General features: G+C 35.3%; 1 protein-coding gene across 5 annotated transcripts in view; it reads left to right on the top strand.

Annotated features, from left to right (window-relative positions):
* Positions 1-17,234, top strand: part of BTRC (beta-transducin repeat containing E3 ubiquitin protein ligase) — a 156,062-nt gene that overhangs the window by 65,139 nt on the left and 73,689 nt on the right. For 3 of the 5 annotated variants that reach the window (XM_012723718.1, XM_004680520.2, XM_004680519.2), the window contains one exon: positions 6,516-6,593. The exons of the other annotated variants lie outside the window; for them this stretch is intronic. In XM_012723718.1, the coding sequence (XP_012579172.1) occupies positions 6,516-6,593 (78 nt within the window). The remainder of the gene's footprint in view (positions 1-6,515; positions 6,594-17,234) is intronic. 5 annotated transcript variants of the gene reach the window in all.

The following is a 17,234-nucleotide window of genomic DNA, read 5'->3' as shown; positions in this document are numbered from 1 at the left end:
GCGCAAATAAATTTAAAAAAAAAAATCTTTAAAAAAAAAAGTAAAAATAAAAATTTAATAACCACAGTAAAACTAATCAGAATCAGGAAATTGAATGCAAAAGCAAATGGTGGTACATTCATACAGTGATACTACTTGACAGTAGAAAGGGAAAGAACTAGTGACATGCAGTAATATGAATGACTCTCAATGTAACATGTTAAATGAAAAACAGACTAAAAAATATATATGATTTCATCCTGTGAGATTTTGGGGAAGGATGAAAGTCTTAGTCAAGTGCTCGTTTCGGCAGCACATATACTAAAAAATTGGAACGATACAGAGAAGATTAGCATGGCCCTTGCACAAGGATGACATGCAAATTTGTTAAGCATTCCATATTTTTATTCTCAAACTGCTAAAAATGGAGCTTCTTCCCTGTGACCCAGCAATCCCCCTAGGTATCTACCCAAAAGACACACACACACAAAACACTGATTCAAAAAGATACCTGCACCCTCATGTTTACTGCTGCTTTATTTATAATAGGAAAGACATGGGATCAACCCAAATGTCCAAAAGTAGATGACTAGATCAAAAAGATGTGGTACATGGCCCTCCCTGGTGGCGCAGCGGGTTAAAGCACTGCACTGAGAAACTAAAGCCACTTCCGCATGAATTCGATCCCCGCCTGCCCCAGAGGTGAGCACATGGCGTGGCAGACCTCTCCTGACCCGCCCGCTGCTCCCCTCAGCAGTGTACTTCATCGATCTGCCTGTTCTGCTTCCCGCTCTGTCTCTGGTGAATCCTCTCACCCTCCGCATCTCTGGCCTGTACCCCAGTTCTGTATGAATAAATAAATAAATCTTTAAAAAAAAAAAGATGTGGTACATATTCATAGACATAATGAAATATTACTCAGCAATCAAAAAGATAAATTTATGCCTTTTGCAGCAACATGGATGGAACTGGAAGGGATCATACTTAGTGAAATAAGCCAGAAAGAAAAGAAAAATCCTGGATGGTATTACTCATAAGCAGGAGTATGAAGGACCAGGGGATACAACAATTAGCATTTTATGGATCTGATTCAGTTTTCCCCAATTCTAATAATTTCCATTATATACCCCTAGGCCAAAATATATACTCAATAACCCATCAAAATCAGGTAAGTAGAAAGTCAAGAGGAAGAATATTATAGATGGGACTAGATAATTATTACTCCCATTAGGCTCAGATCACTATTTTTCACTAAATAATTGAGCATTGCAGAGCTTACCAACAATTTTGTTTCTGCTTCCCAGTCCATCCCAAAATTATCCCACAGATCACACACTCAGTCATGTCATTTTTGGTTTTCTTGAATCTTAAAAGTACCTTAGCCTTGAGCCTCCCTGGTGGCAGCACTATGAAGCAGTCCACAGCCACTGCAGCACTGTAGAGTTCCATCCCTGTCTAGGAAGCTGACCCACATGATGCCGCATCAGAGCTCTCCTCTCTTGTCTGCTGCTCCCCTCAGCAGCATATTTCAGTCTGTCTGGTCTGTTCCTCCCTCAGTCTCTAATGAATCCTCTCACCCTTCACCCTCCCCCACTCCACACATCTGGCCTGTACCTTAGTTCTTGTATGCATAAATAAATAAATCTTTTTAAAAACATTCCTTAACCTTTGTATTTTATGTTCTTAATATTTTATTACTTATTGTAGTTCATAAGCTTGACCCTCAATTTGGACCAATTCTGGTATTTTCTCATGATGAGACTGAAATTGAGTTTTGGCTAAACTAACCCCATAAGTAATAATGCGCTTTAAGGCATCACATCAGTAGGAATATCATGTTAAGTAAGATGGTATATGCTAATTTCTCTAACAGAAGGTTACTGTTTTTCTTTAGTAATTATCCTACAGAGAAATATTCTGAAAGTATGTTCATTACTTGTCTATAACTATCCTATTATTTGTCTAACTTTGACTTCTGCTTTGTGTGATGAGTCTTGCCTCAGTTTGATACCCTTAAATGTAACTTACTGGACATAATTTAACTTGATGAACCAGGGCTATTGCTTATTGGGATGTGTTCTAGCTAAATATACAAGGGATGCCTGTGCTTTGAGCTCTCTTGGGTAATGTTGGAGACAACTTGAGAATCAGAAGTGGCCACTCAGGTACATATGGCTATTCCATTATTCCCCTTTGCTCTCAAGATGTAGAGCTCATCATCTTTTATTTACCGGTATTCTGGTTCTCTTCACCAGTAGGACTGGTAGTAGGATTCTTATGCTTGCTGCTGATATCATGACTGTTTAATGTCAATACCTCTGTTTTATATAACAGCAGAGCTGAGTTTTTAAAAAGATTTGTTTATGCATACAGAACTGGGGTACAGGCCAGAAGTACAGGGGAGGTCAGAGGATTCACCAGAGACAGAATGAGGAGCAGAACAGGCAGATCGAAGTACACTGCTCAGGGGAGCAGCAGGTGAGACAGGAGAGGTGCCATGCCAAGTGGGTTACCTCTGGGGCCAGGGACTGAACTTGCACTGAGTTGGCTGTGGCCAGCTGCAATGCTGTGCTTTAACCCACTAGGGAGGGCCCAGAGTTGAATTTTTTAATACTGGTTTGATTTCTCATTGTGAGTAGTCCAGAGTAAAATATGTTGGATCATTCTTTCTAAAAAGATCTAGCTAAAAAGTATGTCATTAAAACTAATTTTTTCCTTTACTTATATGTTAAGAATTACTCTTTTTTAACAACATGGTTTCTAGATTGTCTCTGTTTTAATGGGTAGAGAAGGAAAGGAACTCCTTTACAGCTCTATGCTCTGACCTCAGGTATTTATTATTCTATAGCCCCTTTCACCATTTCAAATCTACACATCTCTTAATATCCACTCAGTAGTCCACCATATAAACTAGATAAAATAGAGTAGGGAGGAAGAAAATTGTTGGTATGAGACAGAAAGTTACCAGTCACCCTGCTAGGTTCAGAACTCTACTATTCACTGTGGAATTTAGTATCGAGAACTTACCAATTTTGCTTCATCCCAAGCACCTGTAGAATAAAAGTATGACTTTTAAAAAAAGTATAACAAACTTCACCAAAAAATAATCAGGCTTCCAAGTTTATTATTGTGATACTTTAACAAAATATAATCAATTGTGAAATACTGTGTATGCTAACATATATTTTTATTATATAAGATTTTACTTTGGTATTTAAAATATTGATTCTATACTTACTAAGTCAAACATACAAATTTATTTTATGGATTTAATATTGACTTTTTCCCTCTTTTGTTTAATTCTCTTATTCTAGTGTGTATTGCCAGTTTCCTTATTTGGAATGCCACACAGTTGAATTTATAGCCATGAATTCAACTCTATTTCTGCTCAATTTTTGTTGATAACCCATTCCTTTTTTTTTTTTTCAAAATGGGGAGAAAGACTGAAGTGATTGTTTCTCTGTCCTTAGAGCAAAGCTTGTTTCTTTAGGGGCTTTTATCTGAAAGTGATCAGCACACATGCAAAATACCAAATTAAATATTGTAAGTAATTTTTTTCTAAGATTTTTATTTATGCATATAAGGACTTGGGTACAAGCCAGTGGTGTGGGGTGGCGGGTGAGAGGATTCACCAGAGACAGAGTGGGGAGCAGAACAGACAGACTGATTGAAATACACTGCAGAGGGAAGCAATAGGTGGGACAGGAGAGGTCTTTGTGCCATGTGAGTCACTCCATGGCTGGGAATCAAACTCGTGCTACAGTGGCTATGGACAGCTTTACAGTGCTGTGCTTTGACCTGTTGTACCACCAGGGAGAGCCCTCATAAGTAATTTCTACCCCAAAGTAATATATGTTGGCCTGCCAAGTCAACTACAAGTGACCCCACAAGGCACACAGATGTTAGCCACAGAAGTCCAAAAGCCTTAAAAATGTGCCTTTTACCCTTTAGTAACTTTTAAAATGTCATATTTAATACAAACCAAAACAGTGACAACAAATCTAGGTTTAAAACAATTATGATCCTATATACCAATTTCACATTTATATGAAATATTTTCAGATAAAATGTCTTTATTTAAAAATAAAGTAACCCCTCATTTAGATGTGCAGATATATGTAATGTAATGAATGTATTGGCTGCAAATTTTAAAATACCAATGTTAGAAATATAGCTGTGGAATATAGAACCCAAATGTATAATTTGGATTATCTTTGTTGACTGCCAGGCACTTTTTTTTTAAATTTATATTACATCACAGTTATCATTTTAATCATTTTCAAGTGTATAACTCAGTGATATCAGATATATGTGAACCATTATCCCATCCATCCCAAACTTGTTTTTTTATAAAACCAAAACTCTTAAAAATTAAATAACTTCCCATTCACATGTCTCTCCAGCCCCTGGCAATCACCGTTCTACTATCTAGCCTTATGATTTTGACCACTCTAAATATCTCATAAAAGTATAATCATACACGATTTTATTTTTAACTGGCTTATTTCATTTAGCACGGTATTCTCAAAGTTCATCCATGTTGTGTAGGTTAGAATGTCCTTTTTAAAAGTGAATGTGATTCCATTGTTTATACTACCATTTGCTTATTCACTCATTTTCCAGTGGACATTTGAGTTGCTTCCATGGTTTAGCGATCTGTCATCTAATAATGCTGCTATGACCATAAATGCATAGCCATGTTTTGTTCCAGGGTAACCCACGCTTAAAATTTAATTGTACTGTAGGCACACACAGAGAGGGTCAATAATGGGTTTATTTACAAAAGGGGAAAGGAAAAGGAACAACCCAGGGAAAAGAGAGAGAGATACAAGGTAGCTAGAACATCTTACCAGCTTTGCTGACATGGAACTCCAGTAACACACTGATAGTCACATTCTGCTTTTTTTTTTTTTTGATAGTAGCCTTTCTAATAGTAGTAGCCTTCCTTGTACTTTTGACTTGCATTTCAGAAATAATGAAGGTAAACATCTTTATAGTTGCTTGTTGTTTATTTATATATTTAGGTCCTTTGTCCATTTTTGAATTGGAATTTTGTTCAGTTTTATAACTTTTCTGTATATTCTGGATAGTAATAATTTAACAAATATGTGATTTGCATATATTTTCTCATTTCTGTGGGCTACCTTTTTACTCTGCTGATACTAAAATTCTGAACTTGGTTTCAGTTGGCTTGTTCTTTTCATCTTTTTTAAAAACAAATTTCAATAGATTTGCTTGTTGTCTTGTTCTTTTCATCTTTTTTAAAAACAAATTTCAATAGATATGTTATCCATTGCCATAACTATAATTTGGGAAGTACAACTTCACATCTCAACATGTACACATGCTGTCATCTTCTTAAGTATTTTAAAATCCCATTGGTACAGTAGGGTTTCCCAGCTGCTTTTTGTTGGGAGAGTGACAAGAATGGACTTTTCTCTTTCTAAGCAACTGCTTAACTGCTGTTTGGGTTTAAGTTTTACACTATTTGATTAAGATTTATTTATTTATGCATACAGAACTGGGGTACAGGCCAGAGGTGCAGGGGCAGTGAGAGGATTCACCAGAGACAGAGTGGGGAGCAGAACAGGCCAACTGCCGAAGTACACTGCTGAGGGGAGCAGCAGGCCGTCAGGAGAGTCTGCCACACCTCCAGGGTCACCTCCGAGTGGGGATCAAACTCATGCTGAAGTGGCTTTAGCTTCTTAGTGCTGTGCTTTAACCTGCTGCGCCACCAGGGAGGGAAGTAGGGAGGGCCCAGTTTTACACTATTTTTAATAAGGGAAAGAAAATCAAATCTGAAAGGAGGAGGAAGAGAAAGAACTATTTTTCAGGCTTCAGATTTTTTAAAAAAGATTTATTTATTTATGCATACAAGAACTGGGTTATAGGCCAGAGGTGCAGGAGGTGAGGGGATTCACCAGAGACAGAGCAGAGAGCAGAACAAGCAGATTGACTGAAATAATCTGCTGAGGGGAACAGTGGGTGAGAGAGGGGAGGTCTGCCACGCCATGTGGGTCACCTTCCTGGCTAGGGCTCAAACTCCTGCTGTAGTGACTGCAGATAGCTTCATAGTGCTGTGCTTTAACCCATTGTGCCACCAGGGATGGCCAGGATTCAGATTTTGAGAATTTCTATCAATCATACATACACTGTAGTTTAAAACTGATTATTTAAAAATGATTATGATTATCGTGGTTTATTCCAACCAGATTAGAGCTTTCTTATGTCCATTGTCAACTTGCATTTTCAAAAAGCAATAAAATATATTTCTAATGAATATTACCTGTTGGGTAGTACTTAAATATAGATACAATGCTTTCCACCTAAATCCCTACATACATTTATTTATATACATGGGCATATGTTTCCCTTTACATAAGTGTATGTCTGTATGTATATAAATTTTCAAATGAATAAATGCAAAAATATACATAATATTCTAGCTTACAGAATTAGAACTGTAATTCAGTTTACTCCCTCAAAATAAGATTGAAGATAATGAGAACTGAATTAAAGCTTACTTTCTTTCACAGAATTCCTCAGAGAGAGAAGACTGTAATAATGGCGAACCCCCTAGGAAGATAATACCAGAGAAGAATTCACTTAGACAGGTATGAAATTCAGTCTTACTTAAAATAAAAAGCTACCAACAACAAAATAAAAGATAGGAAACCCTCAGTTTGCCATTCAGTAAGTATTGGAGCTTAAATGAAGAGGACTCTAAAATTGTTCAGGCTTTATCAATTTCATTTAAAAAATATCCTAAGTGTACTAGTATAAGACAGTCAATTGCTTATATAGTAAAAACAAAATCAAAGATTTCTTGTTCAGGAAGAAAACTTGAACTATTAAGTACAGATGGAATATTTTAAAATGTATTTTGCTATTAAGAAAAAAATTAAAACCAAAAGGTTCTGCCTATAATGAAGTTAGCTCCTTTTAGTCTGAACAGTAATCTTGTTTTTCTTTTCTAGAAGACCATTATTGATGCCAACTGTAAAAATAATGTTTAGTTACCACTGTGCCCCCACTCTCAAAAAGTGACATATTTTACTTTGAAAGTTGAATTTCATGGTGCTCTCCCTTTTAGAATCGAAAAACATTTGGTAAAAATTTTGCTTCTCACTACTTGGAGCGGTTTTTAACAGCTATCCCTTGTCATCAGCAAAAGTAAATTCCTACATTGTTGCTAGAAAGTAGGTATACTGCCTATTAATTTTTAATATAAAATTGGATGAGTACTAGCCCTAGTGAAGATAATATTATTCACATTTATGACATTCTAGGAAAAAGAAAAGCTGCAATATTTGTTGAGCACCCACCATGAACCTAATACTTATTTCATAATAATTCTGTCAAGTTTCTAGATATGATATCCAGTTTATAGATTTAGAGGTAGAGTTTTAGGTTAGATGACTTGTATAGCTTGTCAGTGACTTGCAACCCATATTTCAGTATTGCCAAAACATTTCTTTTTCTGCTTTCTGACTTCTCTTTGTATATAGTGTTAGTTTAGGGGAAAAGTACCTGAAACTGCACTAGACTATAACATACTTTGTATTTATTATTTATTAAATTTAGGAGAGAGACTTTTCCTGTTTTTTTTTTAATAAAAATTATCATTTGTAAATTGAGCCTGTTTAAAAAGCTTTGTAAAAAAAATAACAAATTGATCAGTAATTGACATTGTGTAGTATTTAGAGATAAATACCTGATCTATAAATCTAAAATGGATCAGTATTGAATAAGATAAACTTGGAGGTGGAAATACTTTGCCCACTAAACAGAAACAACTGTGAAAAAAACAATGACACAACAAAAAGTTCTGGCAACTTTATTTAAGCTAACAAACGAATTTTCACTCTGCAAAGTTATAAATTAATTTTAATAGGCTGATCCAGATGGTCCATTTGGAAAATGGATAGGCTGATCTGTTGAAAATTAAACTAAATTTATCTCTCTCATACTTCAAACTGAAGCAAGAGAGAGAATCGTGCCTATTAAGTCCAGCACATACAGATGGACCAGCAGGTCACACATGGGACTAATCTGATTCATTTTAAAAATAAATGCATACATTACTGAATCATTTTCTACTTGCAAGATCTGTTGTGTGCAGTATTTGAAAGAGATTTACCGTGGGGTTTTTTGTTTTTTGTTTTTTTTTTTTTTGCTTTTTAGTAGGTTTGCTTCCCTACCTCCTCTTTAACAGTCATTTTTGTTTTTTCTTCTAGTACTCCAAAATGATTTTTCTAGTATCTGTCATTCACCGTTGAGATCCAAGCTCTCGAGATTAATTGGGTCATGAAGCTTCCCTCCCCCCCCCCTTCTTTGTAAAGGCCTTTATCTCCATTCTCTTTGTAAAGAGCATGAACTCAGTGTTCTTGGAAAGAGAAATGGCCTTTAGAAACAGGGAAGTAGGAGATCCTCCTGGGGCCCTCAGAGTCTTTTAGCTTCTGGGTGTTTTAACAGCCCCATGAATGCAGATTTGTAAATTTATTGCTGTGCCATCTGGTTTTTTGCCTGAACCAGATTACTGTTGGCTTGTGTCTGTCTATTGTGGTGGTCACTCCCTAGGAGCTTGCCCTCCCAATCTTGGGGAAGAGTGATGAATAGCAGGGGTCAATAGAAGCGGGTCACAGGGCAGCTGTCCAGAACTGCCCTGAACTTGATTACCCTACCACTGATTTTTTTAAAGGTAGGACATAATATACAAGCCTTTTAAACTCCCACTTTCCTCTGTTGCATATGACAATAATGAAGTGCCACTTTCTCCACCCCTTCCCCCCTTTAGTCAAGTTATGCAAGCTAAAAAGACATCTGAACTGCCTTTTACCCTGTGTTGATGTAAATAGGATTTGTATCATACAGGCAAATCCTTTAACCTAAGATTTTTCAGCAGATATTTCTAATGGGATTTAAGTAGCTCTTTTGCCATAGATTATAAAATTTTCAGCTATGTTCTTGTAAGTCTAGTTAACTTTAAACAAATGTTAGGATTTACATATATTATTCTAAAGTACATTGCTTTACCATTGTTGACAGGATATGATCATACATGTTAACTGGGAGAGCTATTTAATTACTTCAGGAGTTGAAAGAAAGATTATCGCTATAAATCTTAGAGACATTAAAAGGATAGTAAAGAAATACTATAAACAATTTTAAGCCAAAATTTGACAAGTTAAATAAAATGGACAAATTCCTTGAAAACAGCATCTCACTGAAACCAACACAAGATAAAACAGCCCTGTGTCTATTAACCAATTGAATAATCAAAAGCCCATATAGTTTCACTGAATTAATTCTGTCAAACATTTGGGGGATAAATAACACCAATCTTAACAGACTCTCAAAAAATAGAGAATAAAAGGACACTTCCTGACATATTTCTAAGGATAATTCTAAAACCTGACAAACACTAGAAAAAAAAATATTAGAGTCAGGAAACACTCTGTATTCCCTGCATCACAAGTTATTTTGTATACCTGCTTTACTACTTTATATCCAAAATTAGAAAGCAGTAGAATTGCTAGGAAAAGACAAGCAATGTATCCTTTTAATTGTCTGAAGTTTTAGGACAATCTTCTTATCTCTTGGCACTAAGTGTGAACTTTTATTTAAAAGCAGTACAAGATAGCTACAATTTTCTTTCTCCTGTTACTCCTAAAATAGGAAGCTGAGGAAACCATAGCAACTGTTCTCATAGCTTTTATTCATATCTGCAAACAAGGGCAAAGACCTGGGAGGATACATGAAAGTACTCATTACTTTCTGAAAATGTAGTCTTACAACATGCAACTCCTTCTTTGCTTCTCATTGGTACTAATAGGATCTGTCAGCCCTGCCTTTCTCTGTAATTGAGTAAATTGTGACCTCTGTCTAATCCTTCCCCCACCCCCCATTCTCTTTGTGTATTTGTCCACTTACCATCCTGAGAACGTGGGCAGTGATAAATAAAGCATCGAGTAGAGCTTTCTCAACTCTTTGAAAGCAGCATGATGCCAGCCCTCTAGTTATATTTCTTTAAGTGTTTACGTTTTTCTGTATTCTTTCTCTTGTGTAGCTGGAACCCTGGGGATGCAAAGCCATGAGAGAGGCCAAGAAGCTAACAAAGTAGCTGTCTCCCTTGTTAGCTTGTTCCTTTATTCTTTAAAAACAAGATAAAAACCATCTGGCTCAGGGCATTACATTTTCCTCCCCTGTGCACCTCTATAGCTGGAGACTTCACCTGCAGTGAGGGTTTACATTGATTAGGGAGGGAGCAGTAATTCAAGCTTCCATCCTCTTCAAGGATACTTTGCAGTCTTTAAAGGTGCTGACCCACTGAGTTAAACTGTCAAGGGAGGATAAAAAAGTATCTTCATCCCAGGAGGTAACAGCTGCCAGGTTTTCAACACCTTACAAGCTGCTGGAAAAATGTCACAATTGTCAGCGGAAAGAAAAATGACTCTGTTGTCATCTTCTGTTAATGACTGGGTCTTATAAAAGAAACTACTCAAGTCTTTTTAGAAGGAATAAGTAGCAGTTTTCCCTGCCTTCCTTTCCTCCTTCACCTCTTTACACCACCCTAATTCCCATGTTGCCTGGAGTGTATCCACAAAAAAACTTCAAATAGCTCAGTATAAGCAGGAAAGTCTGATTGGCATAGCTCTGTTATACAGTTGATTGAGTAGGAGGAAGCAGCACATCACTGACACAGAAAATGACATTATAGTGTATATTAACAAAACAACAACAACAACAAAAAGTCATAAGCCAGTGAACTGAGAGGAAAACATACTGTATTTCTGCTCTTTGGAGGACAATTTGTTTTCAAACATCATCCAGATGGGTAAATACCACGACATTTCTTTTTTCAAGAGAGCCACTTCTTTTCTTCCTTAAAAAACAAAACACAGAATTTACTTCCTTTAGTAGTCCTGTCTGGAATGTTTGTATATGATGGCATTCCCTTCTTTCTGATTTGATTGATGAGGGGAAAGTGTTTAATGAAGTCTCTGATAACAGGCAGGCAGATTTTTTTTCCTATTTGTTTTAGGTTAGTCATTTTAATTGTATTGAGTAATTAGAAGGTACACACAGCCAAGGGAGCTTTGTTCTGATAATTGCTCACGAAAGCTCATTCCCTGTTTGCTGCTGCTTTGTGTTAAGACATTTCTCCCCCTAGTGGCAACAGTGAGCACTTTGACTTGGCAGGAAGCAAGGTGTAATTGCAATATGACAAACTATGCTTGAGGGACTATCTTGTAAATACTTTAGTTTGGGGTTTGGCATTATTTCATTATATATGTGTGTGTGTTTCCCCTATGAAATTTCCTACTCTTTTTTTTTTTTCCTGAAGTGCTCTGGGCTTTAGGTGGAAAAAATTGCCTGAGATGTTTATTAAAACACACACACACACACACACACACACACACCCCACAGTGCATTCTGGGTAATGTTTTGCAGCTTGACTTAATTTTAGTCATTTGTTTTAATTACCTATTTATAAAAATGCTTTTGCATTTGTAGACATTATTTAATACTTTGGAAGAAGCACCTCATTTGAAATAAATAAATAAATTGTACTTATTTTAAATAGTCCATGTAAAAGACCTTTAAGGTAATTATTGTAGGTCTCCTAAGTAAGACAAAAGTGATCTTTCCAAACCTGATGAAGTGATTTGTTTATTTAACTTCCCACTTTGGTTGAATCCTTCAGAGTCTAATAACTTTTTTTAAAACATGGTTTGGCAATTTGTGTTTATCTACAGAAACTCTTCTTCACAAAGAAACAATTTAATAACCAGCTTCCTTAAAATTACTTTGAGGAAGGAAGACTGTATAGGGGGTTGATATTTATTTGACTTTTATTTCAGTGTAATCATTCTTTGACAAATTGTGTAATCACTGACTTAGTAGGAAAAATATTATTGAACTCCTGGGTTGAAATGACCATAAAAAGTGTATTTTCATATAGAGACTTGAGATATTTTGAATAAATTATAAAGGAATCAGCTTATATGCTGGTCAGAGTCCATATGGGCCAAATTTATTTTATGTTCAGTGCTCAATCTGAGTATACCATAAAAAAAAACAAACAACAACAAAACAGAAAGCTGGGGACTAGGGGAAAGCCCAGGTGAATAAGTCCTTAAAAAATTCTGCTCTAAGAACACCATGCAATGAGAGATCCACTGCAGTTTTGCATCTTTTGGTTGGTAGCATCAGTGTGGCATTTTAAAAGCCCAGTCCCAGCTTCTTTAGATGTGGCTTTGTGGTTTGTTTTTTCCATCCCATATTCTTAGCTGGGGGCTTAGTTTGATGTTACCATATATCTGAGGATCCCTTGCTCCCCATTCCACTCCCCCCCCCCATCACTAGCCATTTTCATTATACTATATCTTGTATTGCTATAGGGCTGCTGAACAGATTTCTTAAGCAGCTTTTTGCAAGGTTAAAAGAATGCAGCCTGGTAACAAGTTTGTGTCATTTTAAATATACACCTTCTAGTAAATAAGGAGAAGTCTGGCAATCAATCCCTTTTAGTGTGTTATATGTTTCACCTGACAACTAAACCTTCTATTGATTAGCCATTACTTTGTTAGATAATCCTATGTCATTGAATCCATTGTAAAAAATTAAACTCTTTAAAATGTTTTACCCTAGCAGCAGTGTGAAAATTGAAAACTTGTTCAGAATTACAGCCTGCTTTCACAAAGAAGCTAGTTTTCAGCAAGGCATCTTACTGGTTTATGCTTATGTGCTTTATATGCAATATAAAAATGTACTAAAGTACTCCAATGCAAAACTCTCTGCCTCTGGTTCAGCAATGAAGCTACCTTTTCAGATGTTGCTGGGGGACAGAACCTATCTTACCTGTGGGTATTATAGTCACCAGTTTGATTTTAGCCTAGCAGGCATCTTATAATAGTAAAATACTTAATGTGTAATACTGAATTTTTTTTAGAACCACCTAAGGAATTTGTCAAGTTTTAGTTCACTAACGTATTTCACCTGCTTGGGAGATAAACAAGAGCATATACCCATTTTATAGATGGAATGTCTAGAAAATAAAAGGCTATATATAGCCTTACTCTAGAAACTCCCACAGGCCTGGAACAAGTTTCCTGTATCTATTTAATGTCCTGGGTATGTTCTCATTTTCTGAGGGGGGAAAAGAGGAAAATAAGTTAATATTTTTACTATAATTTTGATACAGTGAATTAATAGGCATTATTTGTATAAAACAATTTTTTTGTAAGTCTCCCTACATGTGTAACCCCATTCAATCTATGGAACATTATCATTACCCACGAACTTCCTTTGTCTCCTTCCCACCTGATTTTCCAAACCCCTGTTGAATCAAATACTTGATAGCTTGCTGTCCTAGATTGGTTTTGCCTTTTTTTAGAATTTCATGAAATAGAATTTTTTTTGGGTCTGACATTCGGCATATGTTTATGAGATTCTTCTATGCTGTTGTGTATATCAATAGTTTATTCTCTTTTGTTATATAGTATAGTCCATATACTAGAGTTTGTTTTCCTACCTTTTGATATATGCCTGAGCTATTTGCTATGACTTTTCTTTAGAAAGCCTTTTGATGAACATGTGTTGAATACTTTTTCGTGTGCTTATTAGCTATTTAGACCTTTACTTCTATGAATTATCTAAGTTCTTTTCCATTTAAAAAAAGTTGCATTGTCTCTCTTCTTAATTGAGTTGTAGAACTCAACTATATTGATTCTGGATACCAGCCCTTTGCCAGGTATGCGTTCAGAACATTTTCTCATAGTCTTCGTCTTGTCTATTTATGGTGTGTTTTGATAAGAAGTTTCTAGTTGTTTAAATAAAGTCCAGTCTATCAATCATTGTCATAATGACTGTGAAGATAATCTTCTAGGTTTTCTGCTAGAAGCCTTGTAAGTTTTGGTTTTTATTTTTAAGTTTGTGACTTACCATAAATGAATTCTTTGTATGTTGTGAAGTAGAGTTTGGATTCATTGTTTTCCCCATACTTTCATTCAGTTGTTTTGACACCATTGTTGAAAAGATTTTCATTTCCCCAATTTCATTATATGGGCGCTTTGTCAAAAATCAGTTGACTGTACAATAGTCTATTTCTAAACTGAATACAAAGCAGAAGATGACACTGAGGCACTATCCAATCCCTACTTAAGTCCTTTGTGACACAGAGGAAAAGCACAAGGTCCTCTGTCTTTTTCGAGGTTTCTGTCCTTGCACCAAGTAACCCAGTCTCAGTTGTTGTAGCTTTATGTAAGTCTTTTAAGTCAGGTCATGTGAGTCCTCCATGTCCTTATTTTTGATATTGTTTTGGCTGTTCTGTATACTTTGCATTTCTATATAAATACTATGATCATAGAAAAATTGTCAAAACTCAAAAAAAAATTATGATTATCTTAGTAATTTTTACTAAAACATCTGTGTGGTTTTAATTTTGATTTTATAGAAACTAGGTAGCTATTTGAGTAGAATTAACCTCTCAATCATATTGAGTCTTGCTGTCTGTAAATGTGGTATGTCCCCACATTTTTTGACATCTGAAACTTTTTCTTAAGGAATGATTTTTAGTTTTCAGTATACATTCATTATATAAAGTTCATTAAATTTATTCCTGTACATTTAATGTTTTTCAGTAGTTTTAGAAATTCTTTTCTATTTTTGACACAGCTCCATTTTACCCTGAGTATTTCCAAGTTCATCTTGTATTTTCCCTGTCCAGTTCAAGAATCAGGTATTTTTTCTAGGGAGCTACAGTTTCTTTTAGTGCAGAATGGTATTTAGAAGCCACAATGTAAGCATTAACTTTTCCTTTACATATATATTACTTTGAAAGCAATGTGTTCACACTGATAGCTAGCTCTAATTTCAGTCCAACACTATAGAATTTATGCTAAATATACCTATTTTCATATGTATAATTCTCTTTCCTAATACCAAAAAAAAACCAAAAAACTAGCTTTTTTTCCTTCTAGTACTTTAAAAGATGTTGTTCACCTATCTTCTAGGTTTTGTTCTTTATGGTGAAAAGTTTTCCATATTTATTGTTCTTACTATTGCTGCACCCATGTATTAGTAGAATCCACTTTTCACTGCTTTTAGATTATGCCTTTATTTCTGGTTTTGGGGCCTAGGTCTTGTTATCTCTGTATATAATCTCCTCGGGGTTCTCTGGTCTTATACCAGTATTTCAACAGTTTTCATAAAATTTGAAAGTATTAGCTACTATTTTTATAATTTTTTTGTGCTTCATTCTTGGTCTCAATTACACATAGGTGAAAGCCATTGAGAATCCCCCATAGACAACTGAGATAGTTCATTTTCTTTTCTTTTTCTTTCTCTATTCTTCAGAAAAGGTAATTTTAACTGAACTGACTTTAACTTCATTGACCTTTTCTTCTGCCCTCCCAAACTACTTTAAGCCCATCTAGTCAGTTTCAGGTAATGTACTTTTTAGTTCTAGAATTGCTGTTTACTCATTTTGGGTTGTCATTTTTCTACTGAAAATTTCCATTTACTCTCTTGACTGTATCTTTATTTATATCTTGAACATATTTATTACAGCATTTTTAGAACCTGTGTGTGCTGATTTCTAAAACAAAATCATCTCAGGGTCATTTTCTGTTGGCTTTTTTCTCTTGACTCATTTATCTGCTTCTTAAGTCTCATAGTTATTTTATTGTATAGTGTACATTATAAATGAGAAATTGCAAATACTGTAAATATTTTTATCTTTTTAAAATTAAATTATTTATTAATCACTGTGACTTGCAGAGTCTTAGCTTTACATTTGTTAGGGTATTTGTTTTGCTTTAGTCTCTAGTCATAGACTTAATTCTGGTCTCAATGCACAGGGTCTTTCTGAGTTTTCAGTGGAAAGCTTGAGATACTAAGCCTTATTAACTTAGTAGGAACCAAGTTCTAAACTCTGACTTACTCCTGTATACAGCTAGTAACTCTGCTCAAAACATTGTCTTCTAGTTGTTACTTTTCATTGGGCTTCTTACTTCCATTCATGAATGTAGTTTGGGAGTTAGTCATGTATTTGCAGGGCATTCTGCCTGCTTTTAATGCTTCCTCTCCTTCCCCCATGCTTTCTATGATTTTTCTTCTCAGTTTCCAACCGCTTTGTGATTCTGAACTTCATACTCTGTCATCTCAAGCCAAGACTCTGGCTTTCTAATTGAATGTTAGTTTCCATGCACCAAGTGGGCTGGTGCGTACCGTCAGAGAAAAAACATATAAACCCTGTTTCACCCACTTGACTCTTTTCTTTCATTGTCAGTCCAACACTCCTTCCAGTTTCTGCCTATTTTGGCACCTTTAAGTAGTTATTTTAAAATATTTTTTCAGTTGTTACCTATAACAAGGTTTATCCAATACAAGCATCTCTGCCATTATTGGAATCAGAACGCTCCAGTTTGAATTTTTATTTATTTAGTAACTATCAATTCTGTCATAAATGACTTAAAAAATACAGTAAGGCCATCCCTGGTGGCACAGTGGGTTAAAGCACAGCACTAAGAAGCTAAAGCCTCTCCAGCATGAGTTCAATCCCCAGCTTCGGAGGTGATCCACATGGAGTGGCAGACTTCTCCTGACCCACTCACTGCTCCCCTCAGCAGTGTATTTCGTCGATTTGCCTGTCCTGCTCCCCACTCTGTTTCTGGTGAATACCCTCACTGCCCCTACACTTCTGGCCTGTACCCCAGTTCTGTATGCATAAATAATCTTTAAAAAAAAAACAGTAAGTTTCATTATTTTTTGTGTGTTGTCTGTGCATCAATAGCAAATATTTGTGATATTAAAAATTGCAAAAGGGTACTGAACCCAGAACCCAGAATATACATGTATACCAAAAGGCCCTACACACTGTGAAATGTTCCCATTTATTCTTTTAAAGTGTATACTTTTTAAATAATTTAAACTTTAAAATTATATACAAATAAAATAGTTAAGTGGACATTTTTTAAGTTTATTTAAAGGAAAACAAATTTTATATTCTGTTTTCTTAAATTTTCTTTTACGTACCTATTCTATTTTCAAAAAATTCAATTTCAAAAAATTGAAAAATTATTTAAAACATCTTTGTATCCATTGCTCACATAAATAAATAAATGCGAGAAGAAATCGTAACTCTTCATTACAGAAAAATTTGAATTAGCAAAATGTAGAAGGAAAAAACATTTATAAGTCAACATTAAAATGCTACATTAAAAATCACCACAGGTGGCCCTCCCTGGTGG

This window comes from Condylura cristata, unplaced genomic scaffold, assembly GCF_000260355.1.
Source record: "Condylura cristata isolate star-nosed mole 26May11 unplaced genomic scaffold, ConCri1.0 scaffold00011, whole genome shotgun sequence".
Lineage (NCBI taxonomy): Eukaryota > Metazoa > Chordata > Mammalia > Eulipotyphla > Talpidae > Condylura > Condylura cristata.
This window is presented reverse-complemented; position numbering and strand designations above follow the sequence as displayed.